This window comes from Phascolarctos cinereus, unplaced genomic scaffold (genome assembly GCF_003287225.1).
Source record: "Phascolarctos cinereus isolate Bilbo 61053 unplaced genomic scaffold, phaCin_HiC Scaffold_3;HRSCAF=262, whole genome shotgun sequence".
Lineage (NCBI taxonomy): Eukaryota > Metazoa > Chordata > Mammalia > Diprotodontia > Phascolarctidae > Phascolarctos > Phascolarctos cinereus.
Window position 1 is genome coordinate 82,825,738 of NW_027555736.1, and position 18,764 is coordinate 82,844,501.

An 18,764-nucleotide genomic window follows, 5' to 3' on the forward strand; every position below is an offset into this window, starting at 1 on the left:
AAAGTAGCATCAATACTGGATGAGTCCTTATTCAGGCATGGTTGGGCTGCAGTTCCAAAGGTTACTCCCAAAGTTTGCTGCTTGGGGTATTGATGCTGTGCTGACTACAAATACCACCTGAACTCCAACTTCCAGATTCCTATGTCTTATCTCCCAACCTTTCTGAGCTCTCATGGTCAGCCTGGTTTCTTCCTAGATGCTGTGGATTAAGGAGTCACCAAATGAAGCTAAAAGAGAATGAGGCAAAGTTCATCATGGTGGATGCTGACATGTCTGTTTTGAATGCCTCCAGAGAGTCTCCCCTTTACTAAACGTTAACCATGAAACTAGTTGTGTAATACACGTTCCACAATCTCTCCAAGGAATTTCCTTTATAAATCATGATTCTCCTGGAAGAAAATTCCCAAGAAACTTCTACATGGAGAGCTTGCATCAGTCAAATAAACATGTGGGGTTTATACATGCACTAGACCCCCATAATATATGATATATGTGCATAGATATATAGATAGATATCATTGTACACATTCATACATACACATATAAAATCTAATAGTTGTATATTATGCATGTCTAAATACGTATGCAGCTGAGTCTGCTATCTATACAGTTGGACTATTGACTTGCCAGAACTAAGATCAGAATTTATAATAAACAAGAACAGTAATGAGAAAAATATGTGGAATCTACCTAAAAAGACCTAACCTTGACTTATTTAAATGAACTATTGAAAAAATTGAAAAAATGGAAGGAAAGAAACAAGAATTTATTAAGTGCCTGCTATGTGCTAAACGTTTTATAAATATTTCATTTTATCCTCACATCAACCCTGCAAGGTAGGTATTATTATCCCCATTTTGCAGTTGAGGAAACTGAGACAGATGGAGGTTAAGTGACAAGTGTCACATAGCTAGTAAATATCTGAGGTTAGATTTGAACTCAGGTCTTCCTGACTCCAGATCCAGCATCCTATCCACTGTGTCAAGCAGCTGCCTCTAAAATAAACAAGAGAAATAGTCAACTCTGGCTATAAAAATTTCATTCGTAAGTTCAACTGATGTAAATTATTTGCAACAAGATCAAAAGAGTCTAGAAAGTGACTTAGTCAGCGAACATTTGACTTATTTGCCAAATGGAAAAGATGGCTGTCAAAGACAGCAACAGGTTTGAATATAAACTTTTTTGCAAAATCCTGTGAAGATGGATGATATGCGATCATGAGCAGTATCAATTTGTAAAGCAGAGAGGAACATTAGAGGGTAATACTTATCTAAAATATGCTTGGCAAGTATCCAGGTAAGCAAAGTCATCCCAAGGTCATTTCAAGAGGAAAAAAACACTACAGATAGAAGAACAGCAGAAAAGACTGCAGAAACTATTAAAATTAGTTCTTTTCTTTATCAAGTATAATGAAGCCACCATACTTGGACCTTTAGCATCGTTGTCCCTGAAATGCTTACAGAGGAAGTAGAAATAGCACTAAAGAGAACAAAGACTAGAAAATCAGATGGGTTGGCTTGAGTATAGAGTAGATTCATGCTGGAGATATTACAGTTGGAAGGGCACTGAGAGATCAATATACATGGCATCTAAAGGAGGGGAAGATACCAGAAGTGTGGAAATAATCTTGGACCTTATCGAAACACACACACACACAAAGTAAACAAGGGCCATCAATGACCATTGACCTGTATGTCTAACCAGATGTAGCTAGGTGGCACAGTGGATAGAGCACTGGGCTTGGAATTAGGAAGACTTATCTTCATGAGTTCAGATCTGGTCTCTGACACTTACTAGCTGTCTGACTTTGGGCAAGTTTGCCTCAGTTTCCTCATCTGTAAAATAAGCTGGAGCAGGAAATGGCAAACCACTTCAGTATCTTTGCCTAGAAAACCCCAAGAGTCAGGGAGAGGCAGACATGACTGAAATGACTGAACAACAACAATATATCTAAACTCCCATCTATACAAACTTTGAAGGTTTCCTAGACATTGATTGAGGGCTTCCTTAAAGAGGATACTTAGTAGGGAACACTTTCAAAAATGATATTCAACAAAGAATCACATCTTTATCATTTCATAATTGGCTGAAAAAAATTAGGGAATGCTGTAAGACCACACTGTGCTTATTGTTGATTATGAAAAAAATATTTGATCGGGTAGAGCAAAGTATGACCTTACAAGCTCTCTTACAATGTAGAGTCTCCCATCCACTTATCAAGAGGTTCTGATAATCAACATTCTAGGTGAGACACAGGGAGATAGATGTATGCTCTTGTCAAAAGTGATGGAGATGGAGGAGATCCAGCACAGAGTCCAAGTCAAGGACGGATTCCCTGCAGATAATGAGGGTTTTCAGATGCTTATTTGTGGATGACATTATGTTGATTTCATCAAGCCCTAAGATACTACAGAGTAATATATTACAGAGTAATATCGAGAAGAGATGTATAAGCATTTAAAGGACTTTGGTCAGCCTATATACACAGTAAAGACTAAATGATTAAAGAATGTTTCTTGTACATTTTAAAAGTGAATCTGAATGGACACCCTATACAGTTTTTCTGTAGTGTGAATATCTGGGGCAGAGAGTAAGAAGGATGGTGAGTTAGGCCTAGAGTTGAAAAGAAAAAAGGGAACAGGTTGGATTACTTTGGGGGAATTGCAAAGCACCTTTGCTGATCTTAATATTCCCATAAATTTAATACAAAAATTTTACCAGTATTGCTATATGGCAGTGAGGCTTAGATCTCTGTCGTCTTCAAATAACTAAAGATGAGCATCACATAAAGGGCATTGAATAGGTACATTGTGAATATGAGAAGATTACAGCATTTAATCAGTGAGGAAATTCAGAGAAATAAAGGAGTATATAGGATGGCATCAAAGAATTATAAGACAGAAAAAAAGACTGGCTGATAGCGAGACAACAGTGACACAGAGTGGTAGCCAGCCAAAGTGCTTCGCTATTGCCTCATGATGTTGGCAGGAATTAAGGAATGCCTTTGGTATGTTGGATGGACCTTGTGCAGTGAACTTTTGGGAAGACGGGACAGAACATTGTTCAGAATTGGCAATCAGTCAGCAAACATTTATTCAATGTCTACTATGTACCAGACACTGTCTGGCATTTTGAAACTGTCATTCTATAGCCAGCAGGAATCTTTATGTACAGTTTAGTGCCCTTCTTCCCTTTCCATTTGAGTTTGGCATGACTGCTTGGTGTATTCGATGCCTAAGACCTCAAGGAGCTTACAGCACAGCCCAAATCATTGTGCCCTTTCTCCCACATGTAAATGCCAGCACTCAGGGAAAATCACCTGGGCCACCATCTTCTACCTCAGTGGGATCTCCCTTGTTTTGGTTTTCCTCTTCCCTAAAAAATTATGCAGCTTTATGATCCTATGATAAAGACCAAGTTTAAATACATACCTCCCTCCCCCAGGCCCTTCCTGCATTTATCTATTGCTGATAGGTAGCTGCAAATTAGGAGTAGGATGGTGCTCTTATTGGGGCTAGCGATGACAGCTGCTACATTTCTGCGGCTCGGGTCAGCTGCCTTGCCTTCCTTCTCGTGGTGACACAGAGGAGGAAGCCAAAAACCACGGAAGTGAAGGGAATTGCTCAGTTGCTTAGCTGCTCAAATAGTTAGCAAAAGCCAGTATTAGAATCCTGATTCTAATCTTGCATGCTAGTGCTCTTTCCACTATCCCATACTGCCTCTCGATGGTGGAATAACTGAATGGATATGATAGTACATGTGGAAGATGCAATGGAAATTTGCAAAAATGGAAAATTCAGCTTTAACTTATTGCAATGATTAAATGCAGCCATGGCCTAATTTTGATTTCAGATGGCCAGTGACCAATGTGCCAGGTAGCATTCCATGCCACCCTTGAATGCCAACAGGAATTCTTTGGGACAGCAAACCATCTTCGAAACAAAAACTGAGTCTTTTGGAGTAACTTGGCAAAGACTAGAAGTCATCAGTCATAACTATGGCAGCACCAAAGAGAACTTTGTACATTTCCCCACCTGATGGAGGGTGGGGCTGGATGATTGTGGCCGGCTGTTTCCTTGTCACCATCTGCACCAGGGCAGTCACAAGGTAGGTGGAAATACCTTGATTACTGAATTTTTCATGTTGTTCAGTGTCCCTCTTCTTTTTTCCCCCCTCTAGGTTTGCATGATTCTTTGACTGAGCCAGTGAATCCATAAACTGATTTTCTTATAGGCACCTTATCTTCTCAAATATCTACATTTATTTAACATTGTTCTTGAGTTATCTCCATTTAAACTATCCACAGTCTAAAATTTTACTCTTTCGAAGACACCGGAGCTTTGAGGCGGCTTCTTCAGATATTCTTCTTTAGAAGCAATTCACAAGGTTTTGAAAAATGTTTTATATGCCCAATAAGCTAACCAAATGAGGAAATTGCTTTTGTCTGTTGTTTTAGGGAATACATTCCTTAGCTATTAATAGATTTCATACTACTTTCTTTGCTAAAAAGTGTGCGCCCTTAGGTTCAGGGCTGAAAGGTCCATTAAACATCATAGAAGTCAACCCTTTCATTTTACAGATAAGGAAACTGAGGCTCAAAGAAAAAAGGGACTTGTCACGGTCTGTCAGGGCTCTTTAAAAATAGTTTTTAAGAATAGTAAAGCAGTCATTGCTTTCTGAGATAAATTAGGTGTAAACTTGTTTAGAGACAAATGGATAGATGAGATGATTTCTGAAGGCTCCTTTCATAGAGTTCATTCATTATTTTGAATTTGAAATTTGCTCAGTGATCTTTAAGGGGGACTCAGAGTGAATTGAACGTGCAGCTCTGGACCCACCCTCTCAAGTCACCCCAAAGATAAGCTGTTTGAAAAAAGAATGGTGTTATGACATTCTATTTGAAAGTCAAGACAAGCATTAGAAAGAAGACCCAGATTTAAAAATATATACATATATGCATATACATACACACATATAATGTATACATGTTTATACATATACATACACTATATATATACATATACACACACACTATATATACACACACACTCTCTATATATACATATACACAAACACTATATATACACACATGCACACTATATATATATGTATACATATATATATATGTATACATATATATATATGCATATATATGTATAATAACACCTTATGCAAGCTACTATTATAGGTCACACAGCTGTGTTCCCTATTGGTGCTTTACTGCAAATAGAAGTTTTCATTGTCTTTTGATTAGATGTATCTTTGGCAATGAAATGAGTTTGCCCTAATTTGATGGTATACTCAATTGAGGGAGCAAGGCATTCTCCAATAAGAAAGTCTGATGTAGAGAAAAGGGCAGGCATTTGCTTGTCTTACAACTTTATTGTGGACTTCATTGCTAATCCCTTCCTAAGGGAACACAAAATTGCAAGGGACCTTGGATATCATCTAGTTAAATCCCTTCATTTTGGAGATGATGAAACTGAAGCCTAGAGAAGGTAAATGACCTATCTGAGGTCACACAGGTAGTAAATAGTCATTAAGAGCCATCAAGAGGATTGAAAACAGTTCAGCGTTCACTTGGTTTTGAAGTTGGTTTCCTTAAAAACATCAGGATGCCAAGTTCCTGCTCTCCAACTCTTCACCCCTTCAAGGATGAGAGAGAATAAAGTTAATGAGTTTATACAAAGGTATGGATATATACATACTTTCCCACAACATTGATTCCCATCCTAGAAAAATTTTTAAAAGTTACTGATTATATTGCCTGATAAGAGGTGGAGTAGGATAGGGCTGGAGAGTGAGCACACTAACCCTGTACCTTCTGCTGTCTGTAAGCTTAGATAGGATTTTCCTCCCCCACAGAAAACACATGTATTCTAGAGACAGAGCCAAGATGGTGGAGAAAAGGCAGGAAGGAAACATATGTACTATCTTATGATTTCTGGCAGCCTTCATCTAAGTTTAATTTAGGAGTGGACTACAAGTGGAGTTATGAGTCATCTTTTGGACTCTGAAGGCAAAAAAAGCTAGTACAATTTTAGACTGCATTGAAATATGTATGTATATATATGAACGCAAATATATATATGGAGACATACATGCCTACATATGCATGTACATGTATAGACATATATGTATACATATATGCACGTGTGTGCACACACACATTCTTTTTGTATTCTGCCCTGCTTAGACCACACCGATGTTCCATCCTAGATATTTCACATAGGGAAGGACAAACTGTAACACATTTCAGATGGAGGGTGATCATGATATTACGGGATCTTAACCATATATTACAAAGATCCATCAAAGGAATTGGGGATGTTTAAGCTGGAGAAGAGAAAACTTAGTGGGGGATAGTGATCTGGCACAGAGTAATTCCTTAGTAAATATTTGCTAAGTGACAGCACATTTCTTGGCATATAGAAGGCACTTATTAAATGCATGTTGACCGATCATTTGTCATGATCGATGTCAACAGTTTTGGAAGGGCTGTTGTGGGCAAGAGGCACTAGAATTTTTTGTTGGTTCCAGAGAGGGCAGCAGGCAGAAGTTCCAAGAAAGGAAGACCTCAGTGTAACATACAGAAAAACTATCTTACAGTTAGAATGGTCCCTAAGTGGGTGAATTGAAGCAAAAATTGGATGACCATTTGTTAGGGATATCACAAAAAGGGCTTCATGTTCAGATACTGATTGGCTAGATGATTTCAGAGGTTACTTTCAAATGCTGAGATTCTGTGCTTCTAGAAATTGAGAGAATAATAAAGTTAGAGGCAGGGGTTTGGGTAAGAAGAGGAGAGAGGTTCATGACTTCATTGTTGGCTGAAGTGCTGAAAGGCAAAGATCTAACTTATTTACCAATAATTTTAAAAAATACAATCATCTAGATTAAAAGTATAGGCAAATATTATCAGTTTAGTACAAAGGTTTTTGATTCTTACTTAATTTTTCAAAGCATCAGAATCTTCCATTCTCTTAATTTTCCATGGGAACAGATGCTAACTTCCTGCTCTATAAAGTTGGGAATGTCTAATATTACCTCACCGAGAAATGGTAACCTACTTTCTCCTTTCATGGAGAAAGTTTTCTCTTTTAACTTTTCATTTTAGTATTTACACTGATTTGGGGAAATTATTTTACATTTTCACAACTCTAGACAGAAATGACATCACCTTTTGCTACTCTGTATCAGTTCTAGATGCTGGATGAAATTAAACTGAAATTCAGATACCATCCATGAACTGAAGTTTTCCAGCACATGATTTTTAATGGCCAATGGTTTTCGAAGTGTGGGGTAGTGTTTCCTCTTTTAGTATTGCTAAATTTTGTGCCCTTTTCTCCTTCCTTAAAAAACCCCAAATATTATTTCTGCCTTTTAATCTAAAATTCAGGCATAATGTTTCACTTAAACCAGTTACTTCTTCTTGTTGAATAAAATGATACAAACAAAAAGGTTTGTGCTGGTACAAAGGGTAAGTAAATTGTTGTATAAATATATTCTGATCTCGTTTTAATGTGACACCAATCCTCCAATGGATCTGTGACCTCATTTATGAGCATTCTGCTAACAATGGAATGAAATACTTGTCTTCATTGGAGACCTTTCTCTGGAGCACAACATGTATGTCATTTTAAAGTCATGAAAAACTATTGAGATAGTGTATTTATTTTCCCTCTTGGTTCCTATGTATTGAATTTTTGAAAAAAATTCTCTTATCTATAAAAGGGGTTTATTGATAGTGCTGATTTTATACATACTTCAATCCAATGACAGAGGCCTCCTTGCTGTTCTATGAACCAGATCTTCCATCTCTGGGCTCCAAATATTTTCCCTGGCTGTTCCCTATTCCTGGAATGTTTTCTCCTCATGTCTGCCTAATGGCTTCCGTGGCTTCCTTTAAGTCCCAGTTAAAATACCGTATTCTACAGGAAGCTTTTCTTAACCTGTCTTAATTCTAGTGCCTTCCTTCCTTTAATTATTCTCCATTGATCTTGTATATAGCTTGTTTGTACATATTCGTTAGCTTATTTCTCCCCCATTGAACTGTAAACTCCTTGAGGGCAGGGTCTGTCTTTTGCCTCTTTTTTGTATCCTTAGCACAGTGCCTGGCATAGAGCAGAAACTTAATAGATATTTATTGACTGACTGACCATATTGCGGTCTAATTGTAAACTCACTCCTTTGGAGGTGGCTGATCTTTGAAAGAAACACTGTTATTTTAAAGTGTCTCTCTAGTCCAACTTTTGCTGAAATTCTTGGGGTTGAGATTATAAAAACAATAATTTTTATCATTAAAATCATAAATTTTACATTTATTAGTATATACATTTAGGGAGCACTTTAAGGCTTTTTAAGGATTATCTCATTAGTTCCTCACAGCCTCGTTGTGAAGCAGGTGCTGTTGTTATCCCCATTTGTAAATGTGCAAAATGAAGCAATTGACTGGCAGAAATGCTACCGAACGCGGTCCCTTTGTGATCAGAGAGGAGTCCTCATAAATGTCCCCAAGCTGTTGCTTTCTGAGAAGATGTCCCACGGTTCCTGTTCAATGGTCACAGCCACCCAATTACCACTACATGCCAGTTGTTTTCAAAGATCATTCTCTCAGCGGCCAGGGGTGAAACACTGTGGACAAGCAACACGGAGACAGGAAGACCAATATGTGAATTAGAGGCATGGAGTATGAGAGCCAAAACGGACCTTAGAGATCAAGTCCAATCCCCTCAGTTAACAAGTGGAGATCAGGACTAGATCTCTGATGTCACTGGTGTAGGGAACACCTAGATGAGAAAATTCCACCAGTGCAGGTTGGCAACTTAGGGTCTTAGAGAATTGCTGCCCTAAAATGCTGAGAAATAAAATGATTTGCCCAGGGTCACTATGTGTCAGAAGTAGGACTTCACTGTTAGGTTTTATTGGCTTTGAGGCCAGTTCTGAGTCCAGACCTCGGACTAATGACAGCTAGGAAGACTGCCCAAGTCTGTACGTCCATACATGTATGTGTGCATGCCTCCCATTTTGGAAGCTGGAGATACATACACGCACATACACATACACATATATACACATACATACATACACACACATGCATATCCATATATACAAAAATACACACACTATTTTTTGTTATTTGGTTGTTTCAGTCCTGTCCAACCCTTTGTGATCCCATTTGGCAAAGACATTATAGTGGTTTGCCATTTCCTTTTCCAGCTCATTTTATAGGTGAGGAAACTGAGGCAAACAGGGTTAAATGACTTGCCCAGGGTCACACAGTCAGTAAGTGTCTGAGGCCAGATTTGAGCTCAGGAAGATGATTTTTCCAGACTGCCTCAGCTCTCTGTCCACTGTACCACCTAGCATACATATATAAATATATGCACATATATACACATATGTATATATACACATGCATACATATGTATATATATTTAACTTTTTTATCTTTAGGGTACTAACTTGTTTTTAGAAACATAAGCCAAAAACATTGTTGCTCAGAAATCTCTATGGTACTTGTTCCCATAAGGCCAAATGAAAGGAGGAATAACCCTTCCCCTCTCATACTCCCTCAAACTATAACATTAAAGAAATAAACTAGTGACATTTTAATAATTTGTTCTCAGGATTCTTGTATATTTAAGTGATAAGGTCAAGTGTTACTCCTGAAATATTTTTTTCTCTCTCAAGTTCATCCTGGCCAGGGGTTCTTAATTTTGGTTCTACAGACCCCCAAGGAATCCTTGGGTGGACTTCAGGGGAATCTATGAAGTTGGATGGAAAAAAAATATTTATTTCAATATAATTGATTTTTTGGGAAATCTTATGTATTTATTTTATGCTTTTAACAACATTATTCTGAGGAGTCCACAAGCTTCACCAGATTGGGTCATCACTACACAAGAAAAGGTTAAGAACTCCTGAATTCTAGGTGGTGTTTGTATATATTCACACTCACTGGTTTGATTATCTTGAGTGTGGTGATGGAGAGGGAGTGAAAAAAAAAGTCAAGAAAACTTGTGTAGTTTGTCAGACACAAAAGCAAAACTTCCTCAAAATGATTCAGTGCAAAGTAAAAAAGATTAAGATTGGTGAATGTTCCTCAGTGATATCATAGCCTATGAGGCCCAACCAAGGTTAGGGTATTACAGATTTACAGTCACATGAAAAAGAGCCAGTGAAATAATAATTAAAAAAACTGTACAGAAGAGAATAGAGGGGGACAAGTAAGGCAGTTCTGTAACTAATGTGCTGAATTTATTATACATTTTTAAGAGATGTGCACAATGAGTCGAGGTTTCTCTTATTCTTTGTATATGGAAATGCTCATATTTGATAATATTTGTCAAGTTCTATCAATAAACAAATACTAATTTTTAAAAAGATAATCAAATGAGAACAGGCCATATTTAGGCATCTGGGAATAAAAAGAAAAAAGTTCAGTTGCAAAGGGATTAATGGAAATCATTAATCTTGGATTTGGCCAGAAAAATCGGATTTTTTATTTGGCTTGTGCACAATTTGTCTGTTCTGAAGTAAATATTTTCTCAGTTTTTGACTTGGTTTTCAAAAGAGGCTAACATGATCTTGGCTGTATTAAATGAAATATAGAGTCCTACAGTATTCACTCCTTATCAGACCACATCTGGGACACTTAATTCAGTTCTGAGCATCACATTTTAGGAAGGACAATATTTAGGTAGTAAAAATAGCTGACTCTTGTGAGGCAGTATTGGATAATGGATAGGCAGCTGTCCTCTGAGTCAGGAACAGCTTGTTCTACTTCTGACCCACGCTGACTGTGTGATGTTGTATAAGTCATTTGCCTGATCAGTTTCCTGAGCAGCAACCTAAGTTTTTAACTTGCAGAACTGTTGCCAGTCTGCGTAAATGGAGGGAGTTTCCTTACTGCAAATTGCCCGTACTGGTGAAATCACAGGTCAAGACAGCAAAACACACACAGACAGACATTTATATAACAATTTAAAGTTTGCAAACATACATCTCCGCGTAAGAGCTACCAGAGGCATTATTATTCTTATTTTACAGATGAGAAAATACAGGTTTAGAGACGTTAAGTCATTTGTACCCATTTGCTCATGGTAACACAGCTGCAAGTGTTAATGGGTAGGATTTGAACCTAAGTCTTCCACAGAGTTATAGCACTCTATCCTTTGCAACATTTGGCTTTTTAGGTAATGAACAGTCAAAAAGGAGATTGCTTGAAAAGTGATTCATTGATTTTTTCTTACAATTCAAATCTGTAAAAGTGTCTTAAATGAAATTAGTTCAATTATCAAAAAAAGTTATGCAAAGCTCTCCATGCATTATAACACACCAACTCTAAGTAGTGGGGGTCAGTTTGTTTCATTACTCTATTTCTTCCCTGAATGATATGGATCCCTGGCATTAGGCCTTGTGCAAACATTGACTTTATCTGGGAGTGAAGCACTACATTTTAAACCTTTTTGACTGAATTCTTTACAGCCACTGCTTGGAGTCAGGGCAAGAAAGGATCCTGGGCCCCCCATTGCACTCCTCTCCCCTATGCCCCAGCCCTTGATCACTGCTACAATCCTCCATAATCCCATCTTGGAGTGAAGATAAATGTTTATAGGACTATTCCAGGATTCTATAGACTGTCAAAATGGTGGGATGAATATAGGTGTATTAAAAATAAGCACCACTTGGTCATACTGCCTTAGACTCATGCCTCAGTGCCTTACTATATCTCATTCTAGTGCAAATCCTGTATGAATTTCTTAAATGAGAGAGGCAGCGTGATGTAATTGAAAGAATGCTGGACTCAGAGTCAAAAGAGACCTGGGTTTAAATTCTGACTCTGGTACTCAGCTGTGTGACTATGGACAGTGCACAATCTCTCTCTGAGTCCCAAGTTCTTCATCTGTAAAAAAGAGGTAATAATACTTATATTGAGTAATACTTAGTTACATAAGGTTGATGTGAGGATCAAATGAAATGATGTGTGTAAAGTGCTTTGAAAACATTAAAGGGCAAATATTGGTGTTGTTGTTATTATTTTAATTTATCTAAGTTTGCTTTAGTCCATGTTGACTTGGAACTGAGCCATGCAGTCAATTGACCAGGGAAAGTTCCATTAATTGTACCCAAGCCTCAGTCCTTGGTACTTACAAAGATGGAGACTGATGTGAGTATATACTTCTGGTACACTTCTGATTTTTCTGGTGATCATGCTAGAATTTCCAGGAGTGCCAATTCAGATCCATGAAGACTTGAATAGTCAATTACACGAAACCTTTGGGTCCTGGTCAATTCAAGTCTGTGGTCCCATGAAATCCACCCATGGTATAAAACAATTGTTTTGTGTTTTTCAGATGTATCTCCATTTTTTTTGTGGAGTTCCAGACATATTTTGCTCAGGATTATGCACAAACAGCATGGATCCATTCCATTGTAGACTGTGTCACCATGCTATGTGGTGAGTGTTACCTTTCAAGGAGAAAGAACGGGCTTATCTTTACTTGTATCTGGTAGTGACTTCCCATCAGCTCTCATTACAGATTTTTCTAACTATAAGTATTATGGTGAGAATTGATTAAGGGAATACGAGCAATGATCTTTCAACATTCATTTTTAAATTTTCAGTTCCAAATTCTCTTCCCTGATCTAGTCCCTCTCCCACCCATTGAGAAGGCAAGCAATAGGATATCCATTATATGTGAGAAGACATGCAAAACACTTCCATAGCCACGATCTTTCTACCCCTCAGCCAAACTCAGCCTAGCTTGTGATGATCAAGTAAGCAGCCGAGGCCAGCTGGTGGTCTTGTGGTTAATATATAAAAAAGAAACATATAGACTATATGATTCTCCATGGACAGAGATTCAATGCTAAGAATTATTTGTCTTGACTACTCATTATTGTGAAAGTAAGGTGCCAGTAGGCATTGACTTCTCTTTTCCATGTTTTTTTTTAAATTATCTTTGACCATATTTGTTAAATTGTATTTGAAGTTCATTATTAAATGAGCTTCAAAATTAATTTAATAAAGCTTATTGAAACACAAAATTAAATGAGCGTCAAATGGTTTTAAACTTCTAGCTAATTAGGTTCATAAATTGTGGTAACAGATTTTTTTAAATTAAATTTTGTTTTATTTTCAGTCGCGAGTGTTTTCCCTTCTTCCACCCTCCCCCACCCATTGAAAGGCAAGACATATGATATCCATTATAGATAAGAAGTCATGTAAGACATATTTCTATATTAGCCATATTCTGAAAAATACAAGAAAAATGAAGAGAAAAATATGCTTCATTTTGTATTCTGAGTCCATCAATTCTTTCTCTCTGAAGGCAGATTGTATTTTTCAATCATGAGTACTCTGGAGGTGTCAAGGATGGTTGCATTGATCAGAGTTGCTAAGTCTTTCACAGTTGATTGTCTTTATAATATTGCTGTTATTATGTATATTGTTCTCTTTGTTCTGCATTATTTCATATAAATCTTCCCAGGCTTTTCTGGGAATCCTTTTCATTATTTCTTATAACACAATAATATTTCTTCACATTCATATGTCATAACTTGTTCAGCCATTCCCCAAATAACTGAAATCAGTTGAGTTTCCAATTCTTTGCCACCACAAAAGAGCTACTATAAATATTTTTGTACATGTAAGTTCTTCTTTTTATTTGATCTTCTTGGAACATAGACCTAGTTGTGATATTGCTAGATCAAAGGGTATGCCCAGTTTTATAGCCTTTTGGCCATAGTTCCAAATTGTTCTCCTGAATGGTTGGACCAGTTCACAACTTAACCAACAGTGCATTAGTGTCCCTATTTTCCTACAATCTCTCCCACGTTTGTCATTTCCCTTTTTCACCCTCTTAGCCAATCTAATAGATATGAGGTGGTACCTCAGAGTTGTTTTAATTTGCATTTCTCCAATTATTAGGGATTTAGAGCATTTTATAAGACTACTGATAGCTCTGATTTCTTTCTCTGAAAACTGTTCATATCCTTTGACCATTTATCAATTGGGGGATGGCTTTTATTTTTAGAAATTTGCCTCAGTTTCTTTTATCTTTGGGAAATCAGAGAAATGATATGAAACTTGATTATTTTAAAATAAAGATAAACCGATGAGTGAGATTTGGAGTCAGAGGATTTGGGTGCAAATATTGCTGCACCTCTTAATACTTGTGTGACTTTGGGTGAGTGATTTATCTTCGCTGGCTCTCAATTAGACAGTTAGATGATATAGTAGATCTAGTGATAGACCTGGAGTTAGGAAAACCTGAGTTTAAATGCTTTGCTGTGTGACCTGGGTCGTGTCACTTAGCCACTCTGTGTGTCACGATCCTCGTCTACATAAAGGATGTGTTAGACTCAATCGCTTTGGATATTCCTTCCAGCTCTCGGTCTATGGTTCTGTGATCTGGTTCCTCATCTGTAAAACAGGATTGGACTAGAATTAAGTGATCACTTCAACTTAGAAAACCACAAATTAACATTATCTATGTTGTATTTTTATTTATTTTGTTTAACATTTCTTAACCAAATTCTAATCTGGTTTGGACTACATGACCTACAATGTTTCATATCTGTTATCTGGAATTCTATTATCCCTAAACCTGTATATTCCCTTCATGCCACAAATCTGTGATCTTGTGCTTTACAGCGCTTTAGAACTTAGTGAACTACAGAAGTCCTCTAACCCAGAGGTAAAAGAAGAAACTATTGCTCATTTCCAATCTGATCAAATGAGATATTTGTTATGAAAGTGGCTCTGAAAGCCTTTAGTGAACTTAATTGAGTTAAAATAACATCATTATAGCCTAGACTTATATAATTGTTTCATAAGGAAGAATCCAAATGTCCCAGATCTCCTTGTTCACCGGGCCTTCTCAGATTGGTGTTAGCAGAAGTAATCTCTAACCCAACAGTTCATGAAATTACTGCATTAGAGTCCTTTGCACCAAACCCACTTCTATCTTTAGAAAAAATATAAACATGTTCAAGAAATCAGTTCCCCTGCCCTAGAGAGGAATTTGATGGACATTTTGCATCTAAGACGAGTTTCAGCGGGACAGGGTAACACCTCCTCACCAACAATAATGAAAGAATTTAAGGGAGCCAACGTATTAAAATACAAGCATTACCTGGCCTTCCTTAGGAGGAAAAATGCCATCCGCCTTGTACCATAGTTATTTATCTTCATATTTTAGTGAGGACTTTAATTCAATGAATATTTACTTAGTGCCAACTAAGTATAAGATGGGATAAGCTAGGGGAGGTAGGAGGAGAAAAGAAAAGATGTTCCTTGCCTTTGTGGAGTCTTTGTGTTAGCAGTCCCACTGACTTTGCCGCTTCCCCCTAAGGATCATGGAGTCTTTTCTATTTGTGCCTGAAACCTCTTATATGCGTTGTCTCCAGACATTGCAGTGTGAGCTCTTTGAAAACAGGGGTGCTTTCTGCTTTGCTCTCAGTAGTACTTCATGCATTAAGTGAGTGCTTCATAAATGTTTTTCCATTCATGTATTCATTCATCCCAAAAGATGCTGGGTATGTTGAGGAGGGGACACTTGTTCAGTTATGGGTTGGTCCTTGCTGTCCCTTCAAACTTTGAGATTATGTGACCTCTGAGAATAATATCACTCTTATAGCCTTTGATGCAAGGCGTGCTCAAGAAAGGTCTACTTGGGGGTATGCAGCCTTTGGTGACCATTAATGAACAGAATGCCAATTTGAGTCATTAGGCTCAGTAAGGTAATTTTGGAAGTGGTATCTTTAAACTTCACAGTATGGCATTGGGTCAGGCAGGCTGTACTTCATTCAGTATAATCACACCTTAACAATAGATAAATTCAGAGCAGGGAATATATATCTCCCAAATGACATCTGGGTATGACCAATCTTTTCACTGAGTTTACGTTTTTTGACAAATGACCAATGGTTGAGTTTCATTTAGCAAGTGAGGAGAGTTGGTACTTTCATGAATTGTCACATTTACCCATGATACTCCAGGCCTATAAAAATAGGAAAGCAACCTGTTTTTTTTTTTTTTTACTAGAAAGTCTTGACAATCCTAATTGTTTTACTGTAGCAGAGATAGCTTGGCAAAGATGGATAAAACCAAAAAAATTGCTTGTCCTGAGTCTTCACAGACCGCCTACAAAGCTTCGAGATAGGCAAGAGCCTAGAAATAGCAATTCTACCTTTTGGACCATGTCAAAGAGGCAGGTGAAATTTGCCAATGGAATCTTTTGGTCAAAGTCTGATTATACTTTGTATAATCTGGCCACCTTAGTAGCAACAGTATAATTCCATTTAATTCAGCAAACCCTTATTAAGTACCTACTTTTTGCAAGGTATTGAGTGAAGGGCTCTGGATACAAAAGTAAATAGGAGAGAGACTCTGATATCAAGAAACTTTCAATTTAAGATTTGTGGAAAATATTTGAGTACCAAAAACTATGGTAAAAGAGAGAACATCCTACATGCAAAGTAGAGGTTCCTGCCCCAAAAAGGTGCTATGACAAATTTAAAGAGGGAAGGATCATTTACATATAATAAAAATCATATAAATACAGTGTCAAGAGCATTGGCTCTTTTAATCTTATTAACCTCAGTTGTGACCACATCAAAAGTGGTCTTTAACAAACCTTGTAAAAGTAAAAACAAAAACCAAAATCTCCTACAAACAACAAATAGATTTGATAAAAATAATTTAAAATCCAATCTCAACCAACTGTGGTCTAGTAGGGCAGCTTATGTCCCTATTAAACAATTTATTCAGGGGAGGGATTTTTTGAGTGACTTGAGTGTTGACTTCTGATTGATCCTGTAACTTAGAATCATAAGATTTAGAGCTGGAAGGAGTATTAAAGGTAACAACAACAACAATAACAATAGTAACTATCATTTATATGGTGCCTTCTATATGCCAGGCACTGTGCTAGGTGCTTTGCAAACATTATCTCATTTTATCCTTACAACAACCCTGGGAAGTAGGTGCAGTTCTGTGCCCTAGAGAATGCAGCTCCCTGAAAGGTGATGTCACTCGCCCAAGGTCATGCAGGTAATAATGGACAGAGTCAGGATTCAAAACTATAATCTTCTTACTCCAAATCTACTGCTTTTCTTATTATACCATATTGTAAAATATGAAAGTTGTGTAATTGCTACTCTTATACATATACAGTACTTTAAGATTTGGAAAGTACTTTACATATATTCACTTGTGCCTTATACCAACCTTGTGAGTAGATGTTTCATTTATAGATGAAGAAACATTGCTACCTCCAAACCACAAGATATAACACTGAAGCTTTCTCCTCAATATTTTTTCCTGCATAACCTTGGGCTAACCATATAGCATCCCAACATCTTTCCCATGAGTCCTGTGTTGTCATTTCTTGCTTATAGTATAAGAAATTAATTCTTACATGAAATACTGTATGCAGAGAACTTAGCGACTTTCCTGGCCAAGAGATGAGTTAGTTGTTTTGGTAACTGCTTTGAGATCTTGGGGTAATGTGTCTTTTTCAATGCAAAGCTTCTGCCATTTCAAAGATCCCTGGAGGCCTTGATGTTGACCATAATTATTATTATTTTTGAAGCTCCACTGGGGAGTGTTATCAGTAACTATTTATCCTGTCAAGTGGGAATCATGCTGGGTGGCTTGCTTGCCTCTACTGGTCTCATCCTGAGTTCATTTGCCACCAGCCTGAAGCACCTCTACCTCACTCTTGGAGTTCTAACAGGTAAGGGCAATTAGATCACCTCTCTTCTTCCCACACCATTTAGTGTTTGATAATACATTATCAGAGAAGCAATTCATGAACTATTGATTCCATCATTCCCATAAATCGCCTAGGATCTGGCCTTTCTCCACATTTAATAGTTAAGAAAAAGAGCTGAGAGCCTCTATTGATTATACTACCCTCACCATACTGCATCATCCATTAAGTTCAACTGTATCATTAAAATTAAGTACTGACTTCCTCACATAGAGAATCCTAGCTGAGTCATAACGAGGAGGTAGCTACAGAGCTGCAAGTCTGTAGTTGGGGTCATTCTAACAGCTTTATTGCCAGGAAATGAAAATCCTTCTTTCAGTGTGTGTGTATTACTCCAGTAATAAAGTCCTCACCTTTGCAAATTAAAAAAAAGGTTTGTACCAAATAAAAAGACCCCTGTAACCAAAACACTGGTAACATGAGCTCTCCCAGTGCCAAGGAAACTTCTTTAGGAGAGTAATTATGGGTCAATCTTTTTCAAGAGGGACAGCTTGTATTAAGCAGCAGGCTGACAGTGCCTTTGTTTTGCTGGGAATGCTTAGGAAAGAAATGAGATAATGTGATGGGCTGGCTAATGTTGACACAGCGATTTGACTTTCAGCCCAGAGGACAGCTGAGAACACCACTTGCTTATTTCTAGGCACCACACCATAGGAGGTGGCCTGAGTTAGTGCAGTAAAGAATGCAGCCTCGTGGAAAGATGATAAATCCTTCCTTCTACATTAGCTAGCAATAATCAAGAGGTTACTGCTGTCAGGCACACTGGAGCTTGGTGTGGTCTGGTATCCTCCTTTTCTGGTGGTGTAATGCTGTGCTGCAGAATGGCTCCTGGTTAAAAACAAAAAGAACATATACATTTCTATAACTTTTTAGGGCTTACAAAGTGCTTTCTTATCAACAACCCTTTGAGGCTAGAATTCTTGTTATGTTTATGCTTATTTTATAGATGAGGAAAATGGGACACAGACAGGCAAATTAACT

General features: G+C 37.5%; 1 protein-coding gene across 3 annotated transcripts in view; it reads left to right on the top strand.

Annotated features, from left to right (window-relative positions):
- Window positions 1-18,764, top strand: part of SLC16A12 (solute carrier family 16 member 12) — a 98,839-nt gene that overhangs the window by 68,573 nt on the left and 11,502 nt on the right. For all 3 annotated transcript variants that reach the window (XM_020964160.2, XM_020964162.2, XM_020964159.2), the window contains 3 exons: window positions 3,853-4,107; window positions 12,360-12,463; window positions 17,604-17,747. In XM_020964160.2, the coding sequence (XP_020819819.1) occupies window positions 3,998-4,107; window positions 12,360-12,463; window positions 17,604-17,747 (358 nt within the window). In that variant the 5' untranslated portion in view covers window positions 3,853-3,997. The remainder of the gene's footprint in view (window positions 1-3,852; window positions 4,108-12,359; window positions 12,464-17,603; window positions 17,748-18,764) is intronic.